The 16,364-nt window shown below is 39.4% G+C and overlaps 1 protein-coding gene across 2 annotated transcripts in view; it reads left to right on the forward strand.

The window, feature by feature from the left end:
• LOC139456409 (ataxin-2-like protein) overlaps window positions 1-15,838 on the forward strand; it is a 157,084-nt gene extending 141,246 nt beyond the window's left edge. The window contains exons 18-20 of one of the 2 annotated variants that reach the window (XM_071238111.1): window positions 524-646; window positions 2,090-2,191; window positions 15,203-15,838. In XM_071238111.1, coding sequence (XP_071094212.1) covers window positions 524-646; window positions 2,090-2,145 — 179 coding nt within the window. In that variant the 3' untranslated portion in view covers window positions 2,146-2,191; window positions 15,203-15,838. The remainder of the gene's footprint in view (window positions 1-523; window positions 647-2,089; window positions 2,192-15,202) is intronic. The other variant, XM_071238112.1, reaches the window with a different exon arrangement.
• Window positions 15,839-16,364: the final 526 nt, after the last annotated feature.

Below are 16,364 nucleotides of genomic sequence, written 5' to 3' on the forward strand. Positions count from 1 at the left end.
AATTTCAAATGGTTTCTTGTTGCATTTCATCAACATTTACTGTGATAGTGAAGTTGGATGACATCAAGAATCATTGGAGAAAACATTGCAGGGAATGAGCAGGAAAATTGACCTGTCAAAATTTATTTGGTTGTGATACTCATTGGAAACCGATAAACTTTGGAAAAGCTAATTATTTCCTCTACACGTTCATATTGGGTTCAAACGTAATTTCCGACCATAATGCATTAGGGGATGATCAAGTGACCCATTTTGGAAACCATACCAGGTGTTATAGCCTGTGACTGAAAAGTCAAGTGACATATATATTTGGGTTTGTGGGAGCTGGCAAATTAAGCATTACATTTTGACCTTGATTTGACCTTTGCACTTAAATGACACAGCCATTTTGGGCTCACCTGACTGAAAGTCAAGTGAGCTTATGTCGTGGCCTGTTTGCCCTCTTACAAACCATTGACCAATGAAGCTGAAACTTTGTATGCTTGTTTCCAGCAATATTTCAAATAGAATATTTTCGTTGTAGCAGGACCAAATCCAGTCCATGGTCAAGGACACCACATGATGCACCACTCTGGACTACCTGCCATACCAGTTTCTGCGCCTTCTGGTGTCCACCCTTCACCAGTCCACCATTTTGTTTCACCAGGTACAATTTTTTTTTTAAATTCCAGCTTTATCTGTTGCTAGTTTTAGCTCATTTGCCAAGGACCTCATATTATTGTGACTGACTTCCATTGTATCTTCTTTAGACTATTTGCATCATTGAGTTTATCATCATTGAGAGCTTTAAAGCTTTATCTTCTGCAAGCAATAAATTACTCAACCTTTGCTCCTTCACTTCAACACCACATTTTAGGTTGTTGATTTTCAAAACAAAATTACAATAAAAACAGAAAACGTGTGGGTGACAGTCTACGGCCTAGTTTCACACCAGATGTGACACTAAATGTTCGATTAAGTGACCATTCACAGATACTCTGCATGAAACAGCATCATACAGTGATTTACAAGTCTAAAAAACGCCCCTTCTCAAAACAATTATACAATTTCAAGCACAAACATTCACGGTTTAATGGCGTTTTTGCATCAAAAGGCAGACAAATGTAGATTTAGCAGTGAGGGGTGCACTGGCCAGATGTAGCCTGATATGCCAATGACCTTGTAATTTTTGTATACCATTGTGGCTCTTAACATGCCTCTCTTTCCTTAATTCATTTGACAGAAAGAGAATTACATCAGACATCTTCAGGCATGTCATTTAACACATCCGTAAAGAACAAGCATATACATAGTGATATATAGGCAATTACCTGTCTTTAACATTACTGAACCCAGCCTTGCTTCTGCTGATTTCTAGCTGGAGGGTATTAAAATGGACACCGTCAGTCTGTCTGTCCATGCAAGATCTTGTGTCCGGAGCAGATCTTGAAAACTATATAATATCTTTTCACCAAACTTGGCACACAGATGGGTTTGGTGGTAACCATGTGCCTTTTGATAGTTTGTGATTTTTTAAATGAATTTTTTTGTGTTTCCATGGCAACAATATATATATGGTTGACATAACTATATGACATAACATAACTACCGGTAGTTGACATATTCACGACAAGTATTTACCATTGCAGGAGATATCAATTACTTTGTTCTCTTCTTGAAACTTAGTTCCTTGTTTCATTTACACATGAGCATTTAGTTGAGCACCACCTGATTCAAAATCCAATTCTGACAAGCCTTGATCTGAATCCAATTGAACACCTTTGGGATTACCTTAGCTACCTTAGCTTATGTGTGAGAGCTGGAGGTCGTGGTCAAAACCAGAATAAAACTGACCCAGGCACTGCACCAGGAATGGCAGAGGAACCTAATTGCAGCCTCAATGGGGATTCCTACTTGACAATAATCATTTTACACTGTGTGGGCAGTGTTTGTGTCGCTGAGGGGTCAAAAGCTGCTTCTTTTTTTCATAGAATTGTCTTTGTCTTTTATGTAATAAAATTTAATGTCAAAGTCTTTTATTTTGGCATTTTACAATTGTGAGCAGATTATTTACCAAATTGATGAATTTGTGAATATATTTTTCTTGTAGTGCCATCTCATGGTCCAGGTGGGCCTGTACAAACAGGCTACCCCCAGGCTCAGTGATCTGGCGAGGATGCATGCCAGCTCATCTAACCTGATGATGTGTGTGGTACGTATTGAAATAAACATTGGAATTGGAGCATTTGGTTACATGCCTGGAACTATTTAAAGTATTCAAATAGGAAAAAAGTAACTGTGCTTCATATAAAGTGGTCTCAATGTTAAATTATTGAAAATAACAACACAATATTTGGTCCTTTGTGTGATCAGTGTTTTATCATAACAAATACATTAACAAAACTCATACCTGGTAACTGAAGACAGAGTGACACACCCTAAAGAGGAGTGGTGTAACAACTCAACCGACAATGTCAACATCGGATGACATTTGCGTTGATACAGGCAGTGGTGCATTGAAGACACAGGATGAATGAAAAAAGCCTGAGGGATGTTGTTCCAAATGTCAACCAAACATTGGTTCAAATCAGCTAGCATTACCGGCTGGTTCTGGTCCTGTTATAGGCATTGTTCCGTCTCATCTCATGGAATAGGTCTGGAGAAATGGATGTAAAGCAGTCTTATACTGCCTCAAAAAGTCTGTTGGGACACGTGGAACACTTGGGTGGGCTTTGTCTTCCTGCAAAGTGACGTAACGTCCCTGAATTTGCGCAAAGAGTAGAACATGATCTCAAACAATGTCGTCCTGGTAGCACAAGCCATTCAAATTGCCAGTGACACAGACCCGTGAAAATCCGGAGTAGAATAGATCTTCTGCAACCCATGCTTGCCGTAAAAGGCGACTATGCTTGACATAAAAGGCGACTAACGGGATCGGGTGGTCAGGCTTGCTGACTTGGTTGATGCATGTCATCGATTCCAATTGTGTGGATCGATGTTCATGATGTAAATCACCGGATTGTCTGGTCTAGACTCGATTATTTACAGACCGCTGCATATAGCTGGAATATTGCTGAGTGTGGCGTAAAGCAACAAACCAAACCAGCCATTGACACTGATGAATTGTGTTTTCCTGTGAGTTGTCGTGCCACCCCATCCAATTACACTCTGCAAATGTCACAAAAATGTTCTCCTGGATGCCTGGACTCTTGCACAACCATCGGAGCTGTCCAGATGAAGCCTGGTCTCATCTGTGTATACAGTATACATTTCACAGATGAGACTGCCTAACCTCAGATAATGTCTTCACTAAGCTTGGTGTGCATGATGGTGACATGGGAGCAAAATTGGGAGTTTCGCTGGCTTCAGGGCTGGATGTTGTGCTCCTTCAACCAGTTGCATCTACCACAAATTGGTTTCAACCCAGGAATTGTCGGAGCTGTTAATGTAGAAGTTCGGTATCAATTCCGTAGATACACCAACTGAATATGCCATAGTAGTTGTCCTGTTGACATGCTATCACATGTGGACAACCAACCTGATGCAAGTCATTCATGTTGCCCTGCTCTAGATTCCGATTCCGAAATATACACATGCACAAAAATTAAGCGCCACCATATTTATAGTCTCTTGATTTCACGTGTGGGAATCAGAAATACGAAGTATGATGATGTATGACTGAATTAGGCTTCCATAGTTTCATGAATCAAAATTTGTCCAGATACCACAAGGAAAACGTGCTTTACGTGTTGCTGCAGTTCCCCTACCCTATAAATAGTGAAATTCAAATTTCAGACACGTGGTTGCATTTTGCTCCTGTGTGAGATTCCCCTTCCAATAGAGGTTAAAAATCAGCCATGGTGAGGAGCAAGTTAACGAACAGTGAAAGATGGCAAGTGATAGGCATAATAAAATGCTGGCATGTCATGCAGGGGCATTGCAAGACAAATGGGTCGTTATCAGTGTGTTATCACTCGTTTGATTGTCAAACATGGTCAAACCAATGATGTCAATGACAGGCATAGGTCTGGTAGGCCAAGAAAGACCTCTAACAGAGAGGATAGACGTCTTTTCAGGATAGTCAGACGAAATCCATTTGCCACTTCAACAGATTTAAGACTACAGTGACTGGTTACCTATCAGCGACTCTCGACGATGACCGTAAGGCGTCCCCTCAGAGCGGCTGGTTATAACGCCAGAAGACCAGTGAAATGTCCTCAACTGACTGAGCGGCACATGCGGAATCGTCTGATATGGTGTCGTGCCCGTAGTCGATGGAACTTGGCCAACTGGAGAAGGATCCATTGTTCTGACGAGTGTCGAATGCTGCTACAAACTGTTGATGGTCGAATATGTGTTTGGAGGCAACGTAACACTTGTTTTGCACCAAGGAACATCCAGAAGACTTTAGCATGTGGCGGGGGGTCTGTCATGATATGGGGTTGTGTTTCCTTCGGCTGCAAACTGCCGCTGGTGACAATTCGTGGAAACTTGAATGGCCAACAATACCAAGATGCCGTTCTTCGTCCAGTGGTAGTCCCCCATTTTGACAACCATCCTCTTCAGCCAAGACCAGTTTACATGGACGACAATGCTAGACCACACAGATCTCGGGCAGTTTTGGCTTATTTGCGTCAAGAAGCTATTGCCACTCTTCCTTGGCCGGCCTGTAGCCCGGATCTTAATCCGATTGAGCATCTCCGGGACATTCTTGGCCGGAAAATCAGACATCGTGATCCCCCAATTCAAAATCTCGCTGGACTTGAAGCCGCACTTCATGAAGAATGGATCCATTTGCCTCAGAGAAGCATTCAACGACTTGTAATGAGTATGAGGCATAGGGTTGAAGCTGTGGTCAATGTCCGTGGATCACAGTCATGTTACTGACGTTTCTGTCTTGCAATAGACTCTGCACTCCCTAGGGTGTCTATGTGACACCTGATATGGTCTGCTGATATCATGACAGTTACATGACAAAAAAGGTTTTTCAGTGTTTTCTAATCCTTAAATTTCTGGTCTTCGGTAAAATTCCTTTCTGCTCATATTCTTTTGGAACACAAGATAAACTTGCTTTAGGACAACTTTTGCATCACATGAGGTTTACATATACGGCTTATAACAATTGTACATCTCGTTATAACAGTCATCATTAAGTGCCAAAAGTAACCGCTCACAAATATGGTGGGTGGCGCTTAACTTTTGTGCATGTGTATAGATGATATTGTATTTCAATGAACTTTAGAATGTCTGGCAACTTCGTTTTGCGCCAATACTGTTCGCAGTTTACCCTTCAGAGTGTAGACGTTAATTTTCAGCAAGCCAAGGCATTGTATAAGAGTTATTTTCGAATATTCAAAAGTGTTTTAAGGAACACCTGATAGCCAAACAATCATTGTGTTCTTTTTAGAAATGAACATGAACATACAAATTGTGAATCACAACCTCTTAAGTTGAGAAGATGTCTTCATAAATATGTATTGAAAGAGGTAATTTTTTCTTCTCCTGCATTACTCCTTAATGCATCTACTGCTTCCTTTTTGACAGAAACAGCGCCTTGCAATTGTCCTAAACCGACTGGAGTGACGTCTTGTCTCATCACATTACTGCTTGTCATTGTGTTGACATGTTGTGTCTTGCCTTGGTCCTCAATATTTGGCTTTAATTTTGTGGTTTCCACTTTGCTTCCTCGTTAAAGTTCTTTTTGGACATAGTGAAACTATGATGCAGGAGTGGATGTCAGACTGACTAACGGCACTAGCACCATCCCCCGGGCCCCGAGTCGACGAAAATGACACCATTTGGTCCCACCGAGCCGATAAGCCGTATCTTATGCTCAGGGATATGGTCAAGGCATCTCCAAACTGACACCAAACTGACACTTGCACCAGTGTTCAAGATGCCTAGATTCAGGAAAGATGATTTTCCAATTCACACTTATGAAGTGGTTGGCAAGGCGCATATCTTTGACAAGGACCTTCAGAGGATGACTGGCTCATCCAAGCTGACCATGCTTCAGATCCCAGGTCTGAGGTTTGCCTTCATCGAGATCAAGGTCATGCAATCACTCAAACCCTTTGTGGTTTTGGAACACAAGATAAACTTGCGAAGTTGGAATTGATCACCCAGGGGGTTATGTGATGAAAACTGGCCATCATTTGAAACCTACTGTTAGGTGAAAAATCAAGCTCCCACAACACTGTCACCTCTATTCTTGCAGGAGTACCTCCGACATTTGCATACCAAATGACACTTGAAAGGCAGCACCATTACAACTTACTTGTTGGCCATTCCAGAGGCCCTACTACACTCATTCAGGCTTGAGGATCGGAAGGCCAAAATTTGTCCCCCTGCTTGGGATTTGAATGTGGTATACTTCGGGGTTTGCGTGGGCCTCCGTTCGAGCTCCTCCACGCATCCTTTTTAAACCTCACCAAGAAGACAATTATTCTCTTGGCTTAAGCCACAGCGGCAAGGTTAAGCAAGTCACTTGGAATATTGCTAAAAGCAGTGTAAAACCACACTTACTCGCTCACTTGATATTACCCATTTCTGTTGTGAGTATGGTACACAGGGATGTGAGTATGGTTGTGCTGGGATTTTATAGCTAAGAATCAGCTACCAGGACAACTGGACCATTCCTTCACCAGTCCACCAATCTCTCGGATTGTGGGGGTTGAAGATGAGGAGGAACTCCTTTTGTGCCCTGTATGTGTACTACAAGTTTTTATCCACCGCTCCAAGACTTGTTTGCATAACTGGAAATGATTTATTCCCATATCCCGGACGTCCACGACCGAAGTCAGTCGCAACAACATATCACTATGGTTATGCGCAGTCATCCTTGAGGCAGAAGATTTAACTTGAAAACTACTGCATAGATTCTTTTCAAACTTAGTGAACACTTTCTATACCAATATGAGGGGTGTATTGCGAAGTTTGATAGTAATATTTGCCTTTTCTGAAAAATATACAGCTATTTTTCATTATTTTACTAAGAATTCTTTAACTTAAACATTTGTGTGACCTAAAACTTTAAAACTACTGCATGGATTTTTTTCAACTTTAGGGAACACTTTCTATACAAATAGAATTCCATACCAATAGATAAGAGTGAAACGATACACAAATATTCTGAATTCGATAATGGTAAATACCCTCGACCAATTTGTCATCCTAACTGCAATTTTGGAAGTGATAGTAATTCTTGCGAATACCATACATCTATTACATTATTTGCTAAATTCCTGTATTTTGGTTTTCATCACTCTATTAAAGATGAACAGAAGTCCTCTTCACTGTCAACTATCCATAAATAGTAGTTGTGCCACTTAGAGTATTGCCCTGCACAAGTATCATGTGCATGTGCCAGGCAGAAAACCTTGTGCCTTTCCACTCTGTGTTGTTGACAACAGCTTAAAGTTTTGGGCCACGGCAGGGAAAGTTGGTATGAGCCTAGGTATCTGATCGCCCACAGCAAGCCTACGTTGGTCCTGATCCAATCGATGAAGGGCATTTGGATGTGGGTGGATTGCCTGTTATTGCTGAAGATCGATGTGGTGGTTTTCAACTTTGTTACAATGATGGCTACAGTCCGTACGGTGGAATGCCATTGGACTGGTTGAACTGTGGATGGTGTACCAGACACTAGTATTGGAAGAGAGCCAACAAGAATTTCAGATATGCACAGATGGATCAGGCAGTCACAATCCAACCAGGAGAAGATATGGTTGTGGTCGTGGAAGGCATGGTCGTGGTATATGGCTGGAATGACCATGGGACCAATGGAAGAAAACACACCCAATACAGTATGGAACCATTTAACCTCCCCCCAGGAATTGACTCAGGCCGCGATACAGTGATATTCTCTCATAGTTGTCATAGATATCGCATCAACATTTAATCAGCGCGATTGAAAATCGTGTACATCTTTCAGTAGTTTTATCTGCATTCACCTACAAAAATAAAAAAATGTTGTATTGCTTAAATAAAATTATCTACTGTACCTAAAAATGTCAATAAAAAAAACTTGCACAATAGTTCACCAATTCCTATATCATGTACTACATGGAGCTTTGCATCAGCTGATAATGGTGGTGTGCACAACATTTATTTTCCCTGATGGCAAAACAAGTGTCTGTTTTTACAACAAAAACACTTTACGAGCGCACAAAAATCTTATTCCATCATCTACAACACTAAGTAATCCTAGCAGAAATCAAAGATGTGCATGTATGTACATACGTGCAGAATTCAAGAACAAATTTGGCAATCATGGGTAAAGTTTTTGTCAAAACACAAGAAAATTTCGATTTTGGAATGACAACAAAACAAAAACTAAACGAATAAACCTACAACTCTTTCTCCATAATAATATACAAATTTCAGATCACAAACGATCATATTTTAGATGAGATTCAACTTGCCTTTAGATAAGACCGCACTGGTGGAAGAGTTTTCGCGAACGTATCCTTGTGCAAGAATGGCCACCGTATGTGAGTTACTAATTTTGAACTATTTCTAGTGGACAAACATCAAGTTTTAGGGATATGTTGTAATACGTTTGCTTCCAGATTTGTAACTCATAAACATCCTAGATATCAAAATTTTCAGCTGTCAATTCATCGTAAACATTTTCTGGCTGCTACACATGGTAAACGACGCCTCCTATGGGAAATAAATTACTTAATTGTTGCCAATTAAAGAAAAAGGTGAACCTGGAGCAATAGACATTGTATATTGAACCATCACTTCTAATTAAGTAAAAATTCTATATTGATAAGATTTCAGTTGATACAGTCATGGACCTGGTCACTGATACGGTACACACTACAGACAGAAATATAGACAGCAAAATTGACAACGCCACTGGAATGTAATTAATATATTTTTTTAACAACAAACTGTAACATCATTTGCAACAGTCACTATTTTGTGTTGTCACTTTGAATTTATTAAATTACAATCTAAACGCAACATTGTCAAAGACTTTAAATTTGATAACTGCAGATTGTTCTCTCCTGCATGCCAAAAAATTAACAGCTGATTGTGGTAATCATGCCTCCTAAATGATCTATAATTGTCCTCACGAATAATTCCTTCTTAAGTAGACAAGGAATAGAAATACTTATGTTATCTTTTTTGATACTATTGCTAATATTTTTCATTAATCGCAGTGGAATAAAAAATATTCAAAAATAGGATATCATCGGATGTTGTCATTTGGAAATACCCCAGATGGTTATAGGTTGATAATAAAAAAATTGTATCCATACAGTGAAAGCATTTTCGGATTGCGGATTGCGTGGATAATAGGACTACTACTCCCTTGTTGTCATCCACGTCTTCTAGTATAACCCTATACTTGTGTATTTGTCGTAATTCACATGATGCTCAGTTAATGAATTTATTACAGGTATAATTAGTGGTAGCACTACTCAGATTATCTGATAAGGGTTCCCATTTAGCATTTCTTGTGTCTGGGATAATTATTCAATCTAAATCCAGGTTTGAAGTGAGGTAAAATGTGTATTATGTTACATGCACGTGGCCCAGCAAGAGATGAATTTACTTTTTTGTATATCAACAGATCATTTCTAGTCATCAAAGGATTAACAGAAAATATGTTGATTGATTAATCACTTTTATCTTGCGAGTGGATATGTCAAAAGTGAGTGTTTACATGACAAGGTTTACTAAAACAAAGGGAACACACTCATATCATGGCATAAAGTGCCGATGTAAAAACAACATACTTTGTTCAAAGGGTTAACCAATAACACATTGATTGATTGATTGCTCATTGTTATCTAACTCAATGGATTTTTTTAGAAACGTTATGAAAATTGTTGTCACATGGGCTTTCTCAGCCGACCTTTGAGACTTTACACCAAGGTGAAACACCTGAAACAATCTAAGTGATCAGTTGAGAAACGAACACGGGTTATAATATCCCAAAACGACATATATATTTTAAACTGTTACAGAGACATGTGACATCGAATAAGTTTCTTTGTACAGCTGCAGACGAGTGGGATATTGTTCCTCTATGTGGATATTCACAGATACATTCCTCGAACAAGGAAGCTGCATAATATTATACATATAAATTTGGTAGGTTGTAATTATGATATTTGCATTTTGTTTTCCTTCATTTGCTGTAGCATTGAACAGATTCATTCTTGGTTGGAAAATTTCTTCGATGCACGATAGACGTTTTCACAAGTCTTTTCCTTTGTAAGTGTGTATATATTAGAGTCAATTTGTAAAATGTGATTCTCTCAGGCAATTTTGACTGAAGAATCTGTCCATTTCTTTAACAGATTGACTAAAAATGATTGAGACGATCAAAAGGGCTTAAATTCATCACAATTCATTTAGGTGTTTAATAAATTTCCTAAGTGAAAATTTTGTCACATCTTGACTGTAAAAATATAAACATTATAAAATAAGCAATGCTCAGGTGAAATATTTACGTTGTGTTGCAAGTCAAAATAGTGTAAACGAAAATCGCACAATTACCCAGCAAGTGAAACTTTGTCACCATTACCGATGCTACCCACAAAGATACCTACATTTCCTTATTATTTCCAAAACTGTATTTCATTTTTTTTTATCAATGTGACCATACGCCCTTATATACTATCAATAAAAGTGACAAATGCGCTTACGAATTGTGCAGCACAGGTGGCGAACTAGTCTAGATTTCTGCTATATCATCCAGGTACTCACGGGGGAAAAACAATAACAAAGGCAACAACCAGTCCCAGGGAATTGCTTTAGATCAGTGCCCCTAAAAGGTATAAGGACCAGTAGAAGAAATTTGCCATTTTTAAGGGTTTGCAACATGATATCTTTATAAGGACTAGTGGACTAAAACTGTTATATATCAATATTATCGAGTAACATTAATTGCAACACAATTTGATCACAAATAACGAAAATCAAATATTGCTTCCTCTGTGTGATGATGAAATATCTCAGAAAATTAGCAAATTCCCATCACACTCCAAAAAATCTCATTGCTTTTAGACCAGGGGAGATTTTTTCCCATAGGTAGAAATTTCCAAGATAATCACTGCTTTCCCCTACCTGCCAGTGCAAGGGTGACCACAGCTGATGTCATACCTGTTCCGATTTTGATCTATTGTTGGTTCGCTGGGAGTCACAGTTGGATTGACACCAATCCCCAGACAGCAATGCAAACCGGTATGCACATGCACAGCCTGTCGATGATATCACAATCTCAGATTCTGGGCCACAGAGTGAGACCATTGATTTTTGATCAGCATAAGCCAATGTTGCATCTTTAGAACTTAAGTTCTTTAAGTGACATATCGAAGTTGGTGTGATGAACGAGGGAGATTGTTCTATGGATATACATGTCATTTTTACAATGTATGTGACATTTCATTGCAGATACTGACTCCATTATCAAGCAAGTCATGTACAAAAATGTGAAGGAGACCGGTTTTATGGATGTGGGTCATTGGTGTAAATACATAGTTAGAATGCTGATAGATTGATGTTTTCAAACAGACAAAGTTGAAGTATAAAGCCTATTGATGTACACATAAGAATAAATAGGATTATCAAGGCTTGTTCGAGGAAAATGGAAATGGCTTGAGTAAAACCCTGAAGCTTGTTTAAGTGGAACCAGTCTGATACTTCACCTGCCATAGTCTTAAAATGAGTACCCACTCCTTGTTTATGAACCTGGACACTTATTTCCTGATTTGATTGAGGATCTTTATTTCATTTTATGCCAGGTGTCAAACCTGATGTGGGAGAGGAAGAGTTAACTCAGATGTTAGAAAATGTGGAATGTCATGGTCCCACCACCACTTAACAATGTTCTTTCTGGATCCAGTATTGGGAAAATGATTTTACATGAAGCTTATGAGTGGATTATTTGGCTTCAAGAGCCAGACATTCGGTCTTCCAAGCAAAGATACCTCAATTGGATTCTGGAAACAGACATACTTGACTCCTTACCTGAGAGACAAGCTTCCATAGTCAGACCCTGACAACTGGAATGCCATAACTGGAGTGGAGGACATTACGTTGTACGGTTACACAGGAGGGAACTGAATGCCAAAGGGGATCATTATTATTGTCTATTGGACTACTCTATCACATGGACCAAATCCTTTTGACATGGCTTTTTTTATTGACAAACCAAAATTCAATCTGTTCAATCAACTGGAAAAACATCACATTCAATCAATAGATTTTGTGGTTGGTTCAGGAAGGTTACTTGCTTCACTTCCAGCAAAGACCAAATCTTGTCTTGGTACGCAATTGATTTTGTCTGCAAGGTCCAAAATTAACAGCAGAAACCTTGGCTATTCAGACACTGCTGGATAGGTGTGTCATACAGGAACTAGGGGATATGTATCACAGCCATGGGTTCTATACTGAACAACAAAAGTTCCTGTGACGTTGAATAAGATTTAATGCAAAGTTATGTTTTTTACCAAATCTGAAACAATTTGGGTTTGCAACAGATAAAAGACTCCTGTAAGTGTTCAAATGGTTTAATTTGCCACACTGACTTCAGGAAAATGCGTGATTTCATATAAAAAAAACATGACCATGTCAAAATGTCAATTTACAAATCAATAGCGTGTGTGTCCACCTCTGGTTGCGATGCAAGCAACACATCTTCGCCTCATGGAATGGACCAGGCGTCGCACAAAGTCCTGTGGGATATCTGTCCATATCTGCTGGAGCATGTTTTGAAGTTCCTGGAGTGTCTCTGAAAGATGTGGTTGACATCAAAGGTGCCAATCAATCCCATCCCACATGTGCTCGATTGGTGAGAGATCAGGGGAGCGAGCCGGCCAGGGGATGACATTCAAGTTGTTTTGATGAAGAGAATCCTGAACAAGTTGAGCAATATGAGGCCAGACGTTGTCATGTTGAAAGGTAATGCCTGGGCCATGAAGACGCAAAAACGGTAGAACAACAGGACAGATGATCTCGTCACAGTAGCACTGTCCTTTGAAATTTCCCTCTACCACTATCAAACGGGTCCTCTGTCTTGCTGTAATCCCACCCCATACCATAACGCTGCCGCCCCCGAACCAATCGTCTTCCATGGCACAATGATTGACGTAAGGTTCACCTCGACGTCAGTACACTCGAATCCGTCCATCGCTGTGGCTGAGGTGAAAACGAGACTCGTCAGTGAATAGAACTTGTCCCCACTGCATGGCTGTAGACGCTGTCTGCACCACTGTAGACGTGCTTGACGGTGGTTTCCTGTCAAAATGGGACGTCTCGCGGGTCTTCTGGCGACAATCCCTGCACATCTGAGGCGACGACGTACGGTTTGTGAAGATATTCGTCGAAGGCCAGGGATGCTTCTTGCAGTCACTGTTGCTGGCTGGAATCGATTGTGTTGTTCGAATCCAGTTGTCTTGTCGATTATTGGTTACGCATGGCCTGCCACTCCGAGGATGGTCTCTGACTGCATTCGTCTGTTGCCAACGTTGCCATAAACACCAAATGGTTTCTGTGGACGTTAAATTGTCTTGCAACATCACATTGACTCGATCCTGCTTCAAGCATACCAATGCTCATTGTAGGACAGGCTTTTCGTAATGTAGAATAATTGTGTAATTTTGTTGTTTTTCTGACTCGTCAGCACTATGCTAAACAAAGCATATGGAATCCCGTTAACGCACATGTTTTTATAACCATTCTTGGGTAGTGAAATGCACAGGGCTTGCATAAAAGTCAACTTTTGTATGGAATGCATGCTTTTCTGTAGCAGTTGCGTTTTTGTGACTTGATTCCATACATGTACTACAATATTGAAAACTAAACTTTACTTGTTTGAAATATATACTAAAATATTGGTGTCACAGGAACTTTTGTTGTTGAGTTTATTACCCAGTATTGACCACCAAAGTTCCATATGGATCTATATCTATATGGATATACCAACAATTTTCTATCAGCAGATCAGGCCAAGACAGATTTGTCAGAATTATGTCTTCTGACGCAATTGATCTCAGGTTTCAGGACAACCCATCTAAGTCGGAGCTGAACCTAGTATAGAATATTGTGTATATCAGAGTCAGATATCAAAGAAAAATCTTTTCCGCTATATAGGAGTGGAAGAAGTTCTTATCTCTCCTCATGCAATAAACCAGAAGTTGTTGTCAATGTAGTTGTTTGGGTTTTTTTTTTACTCATCAACTTCAAGAATGCCAATCAAGCAGATTGGGTGATGGTAGTTTGATTGAATAATACCATTTGCTATCTACACCAACTTAATTTCACTGCCTAAATCTAGTGTCAATAACAAACACCACTTTGCTGTTTACTTTCATGATTTATAGTATGTTTGTCCAGTGCCTGATCCCCCAAGCTCAAGTTGGCACTGTCCAGGGACAGGATTGGGATTTTCCCATACACTTTCCCACACAGAAATTTGGAAGATAATAACTCCAGTGTGGCCTGATCATAATTGCTTGCCCAGACTGATAACGTTCATTAGTGGCTCAACTATATGAACAGTTGACAGTGAAAAGGACTTCTCTTAAAACACCTTAAAAAAGTACAGGTTAGCTACAGAGCATTATGTCTGTTGTATTATTATCTCACCTTAACATCACCAATGTGAGCTCATTGTGAGGAGTTTGCCTTTTTTGAAAAAGTCAAATTGGATGCTGCTACGGTTTCATCTTACTTTTAGTGAGAAAAACAAAGTATGTCGATTAGAATGCAGAAAGTTTTGAATTTTCAAAATTAAGAAATGTTGTCAACACTTTGAAATAGGGTGCTTTTGATCAATTGAAAATCCAATTTGTCTACCACATGCTTTTACTTGTTCACATGTATACTCAAAGGCAACATGCAATTAAATGTGCCACTGAATTATCCTCCCAGAGGCTATCAATCACAATCGATGCTAACATTTTGTCATTGTGTTGACCTCATTTTAAGCTGGGGCGGTCGGGTAGCCTAGTGGTTAAAGTGTTCGCTCGTCAGGCCGAAGACCCGAGTTCGATTCCCGACATGGGTACAATGTGTGAAGCCCATTTCTGGTGTCCCCAGCCATGATATTGCTGGAATATTGCTAAAAGCGGCGTAAAACCATACTCACTCACTCATTTTAAGCTGTTGAATGTTGAGTTACAGTGTTGTGCTATGTTTCAATCTTGGATGTGTTTATCTACTATATTTCACGAGTAATTTGTTTTTGTTTGATTTTCAGAGTGCCCCGAGTTTCTTCCCCAGCAACCTTGACATCGTGTGATAAAATTGAAAAAGACAATGATCATGATGCAAATGCAACAGCTGAGCGTATGATGAACTTACAGTGAATTGAATGGCTATCCCTTAAGGAGAGCTCACTTATGAGAAACCATTGTGATAATATGAAGACATTTACAGGAAGACAAAAAGTGGTTTTATAAATGCAAACTGTTTCCAGTTAATGCAAGATGTTTCACCTCAGATTCAATCTGTCAGCTTGACATCTAGGGATATTCATACACGCTCCAAGTGAAGACATGCTGATTTTAAGTGGAGCAGTGAGCTTCAATATCGTAGCTGACAGGTTTTTGTGGCAAGAATAACTTCCTTTGGACAATGAAGTAGTGGTGTAGAGACTGACAACTTGAAGCTGAACCATGTCTATGGTCCTTATACAGACAAGTGTAACTGTATTAAATACTGAAGTGGTACCACCAAGAAAGATCAGAAGCTGCTTACATTTTTGAACTACCCAACATACCACTGTACATTTTATATTGTAAGACAGCATACACTCATTTGCAAAGATGAAAAAATGAAAGAGTGCCACAGTGTCAATAAATTGGAATAAAGCATTTTTTTTAATTATTGCAAAGGGAATTGTGTGATTTTTTTTGTTACATTGTATTTTTTTTCAGTTATATTTTAGCACCCTGCAGGCAAAATATTAAGAAATACTGTTAAGAGTACAGTTGAAGGCTGTGGTCCAAGGGGTGTTTGTCCTTTGGGTCATATGTAATACAGTTATATCCTGAAAATGTACTCTAACCAGTACACATCGTACAATAATGCACCCCATGGTTTGTAAATTTGGAGTCTGTAAAATTAAGTGACTTTACCTTGCCTTTTTGGTAAACAATGGATAAATGGAAGGTCAGTGCAATTTTCACACAACAAAGTCTTGCATATGAAGATTATTTAAAAATTGTAATTGAGAGGATAACCCAGAAATCAGTACGCACAGAACTAACTTGTGAAATCAGTAAATTACTACACAAGATCGGCATAATAAATAACTTGTATTTCAACACACAGTTTTAGGTTTACAATAAAAAGGGGCAGTACAATGGGTCAAATAAGTGGCAGCAAAAATTGGTAACTGGCCCAAGAATTAATGTAAG

The sequence above is a fragment of the Haliotis cracherodii genome, unplaced genomic scaffold (assembly GCF_022045235.1).
Source record: "Haliotis cracherodii isolate W230 unplaced genomic scaffold, xgHalCrac1.p SCAF_11, whole genome shotgun sequence".
NCBI classification, from domain to species: domain Eukaryota; kingdom Metazoa; phylum Mollusca; class Gastropoda; order Lepetellida; family Haliotidae; genus Haliotis; species Haliotis cracherodii.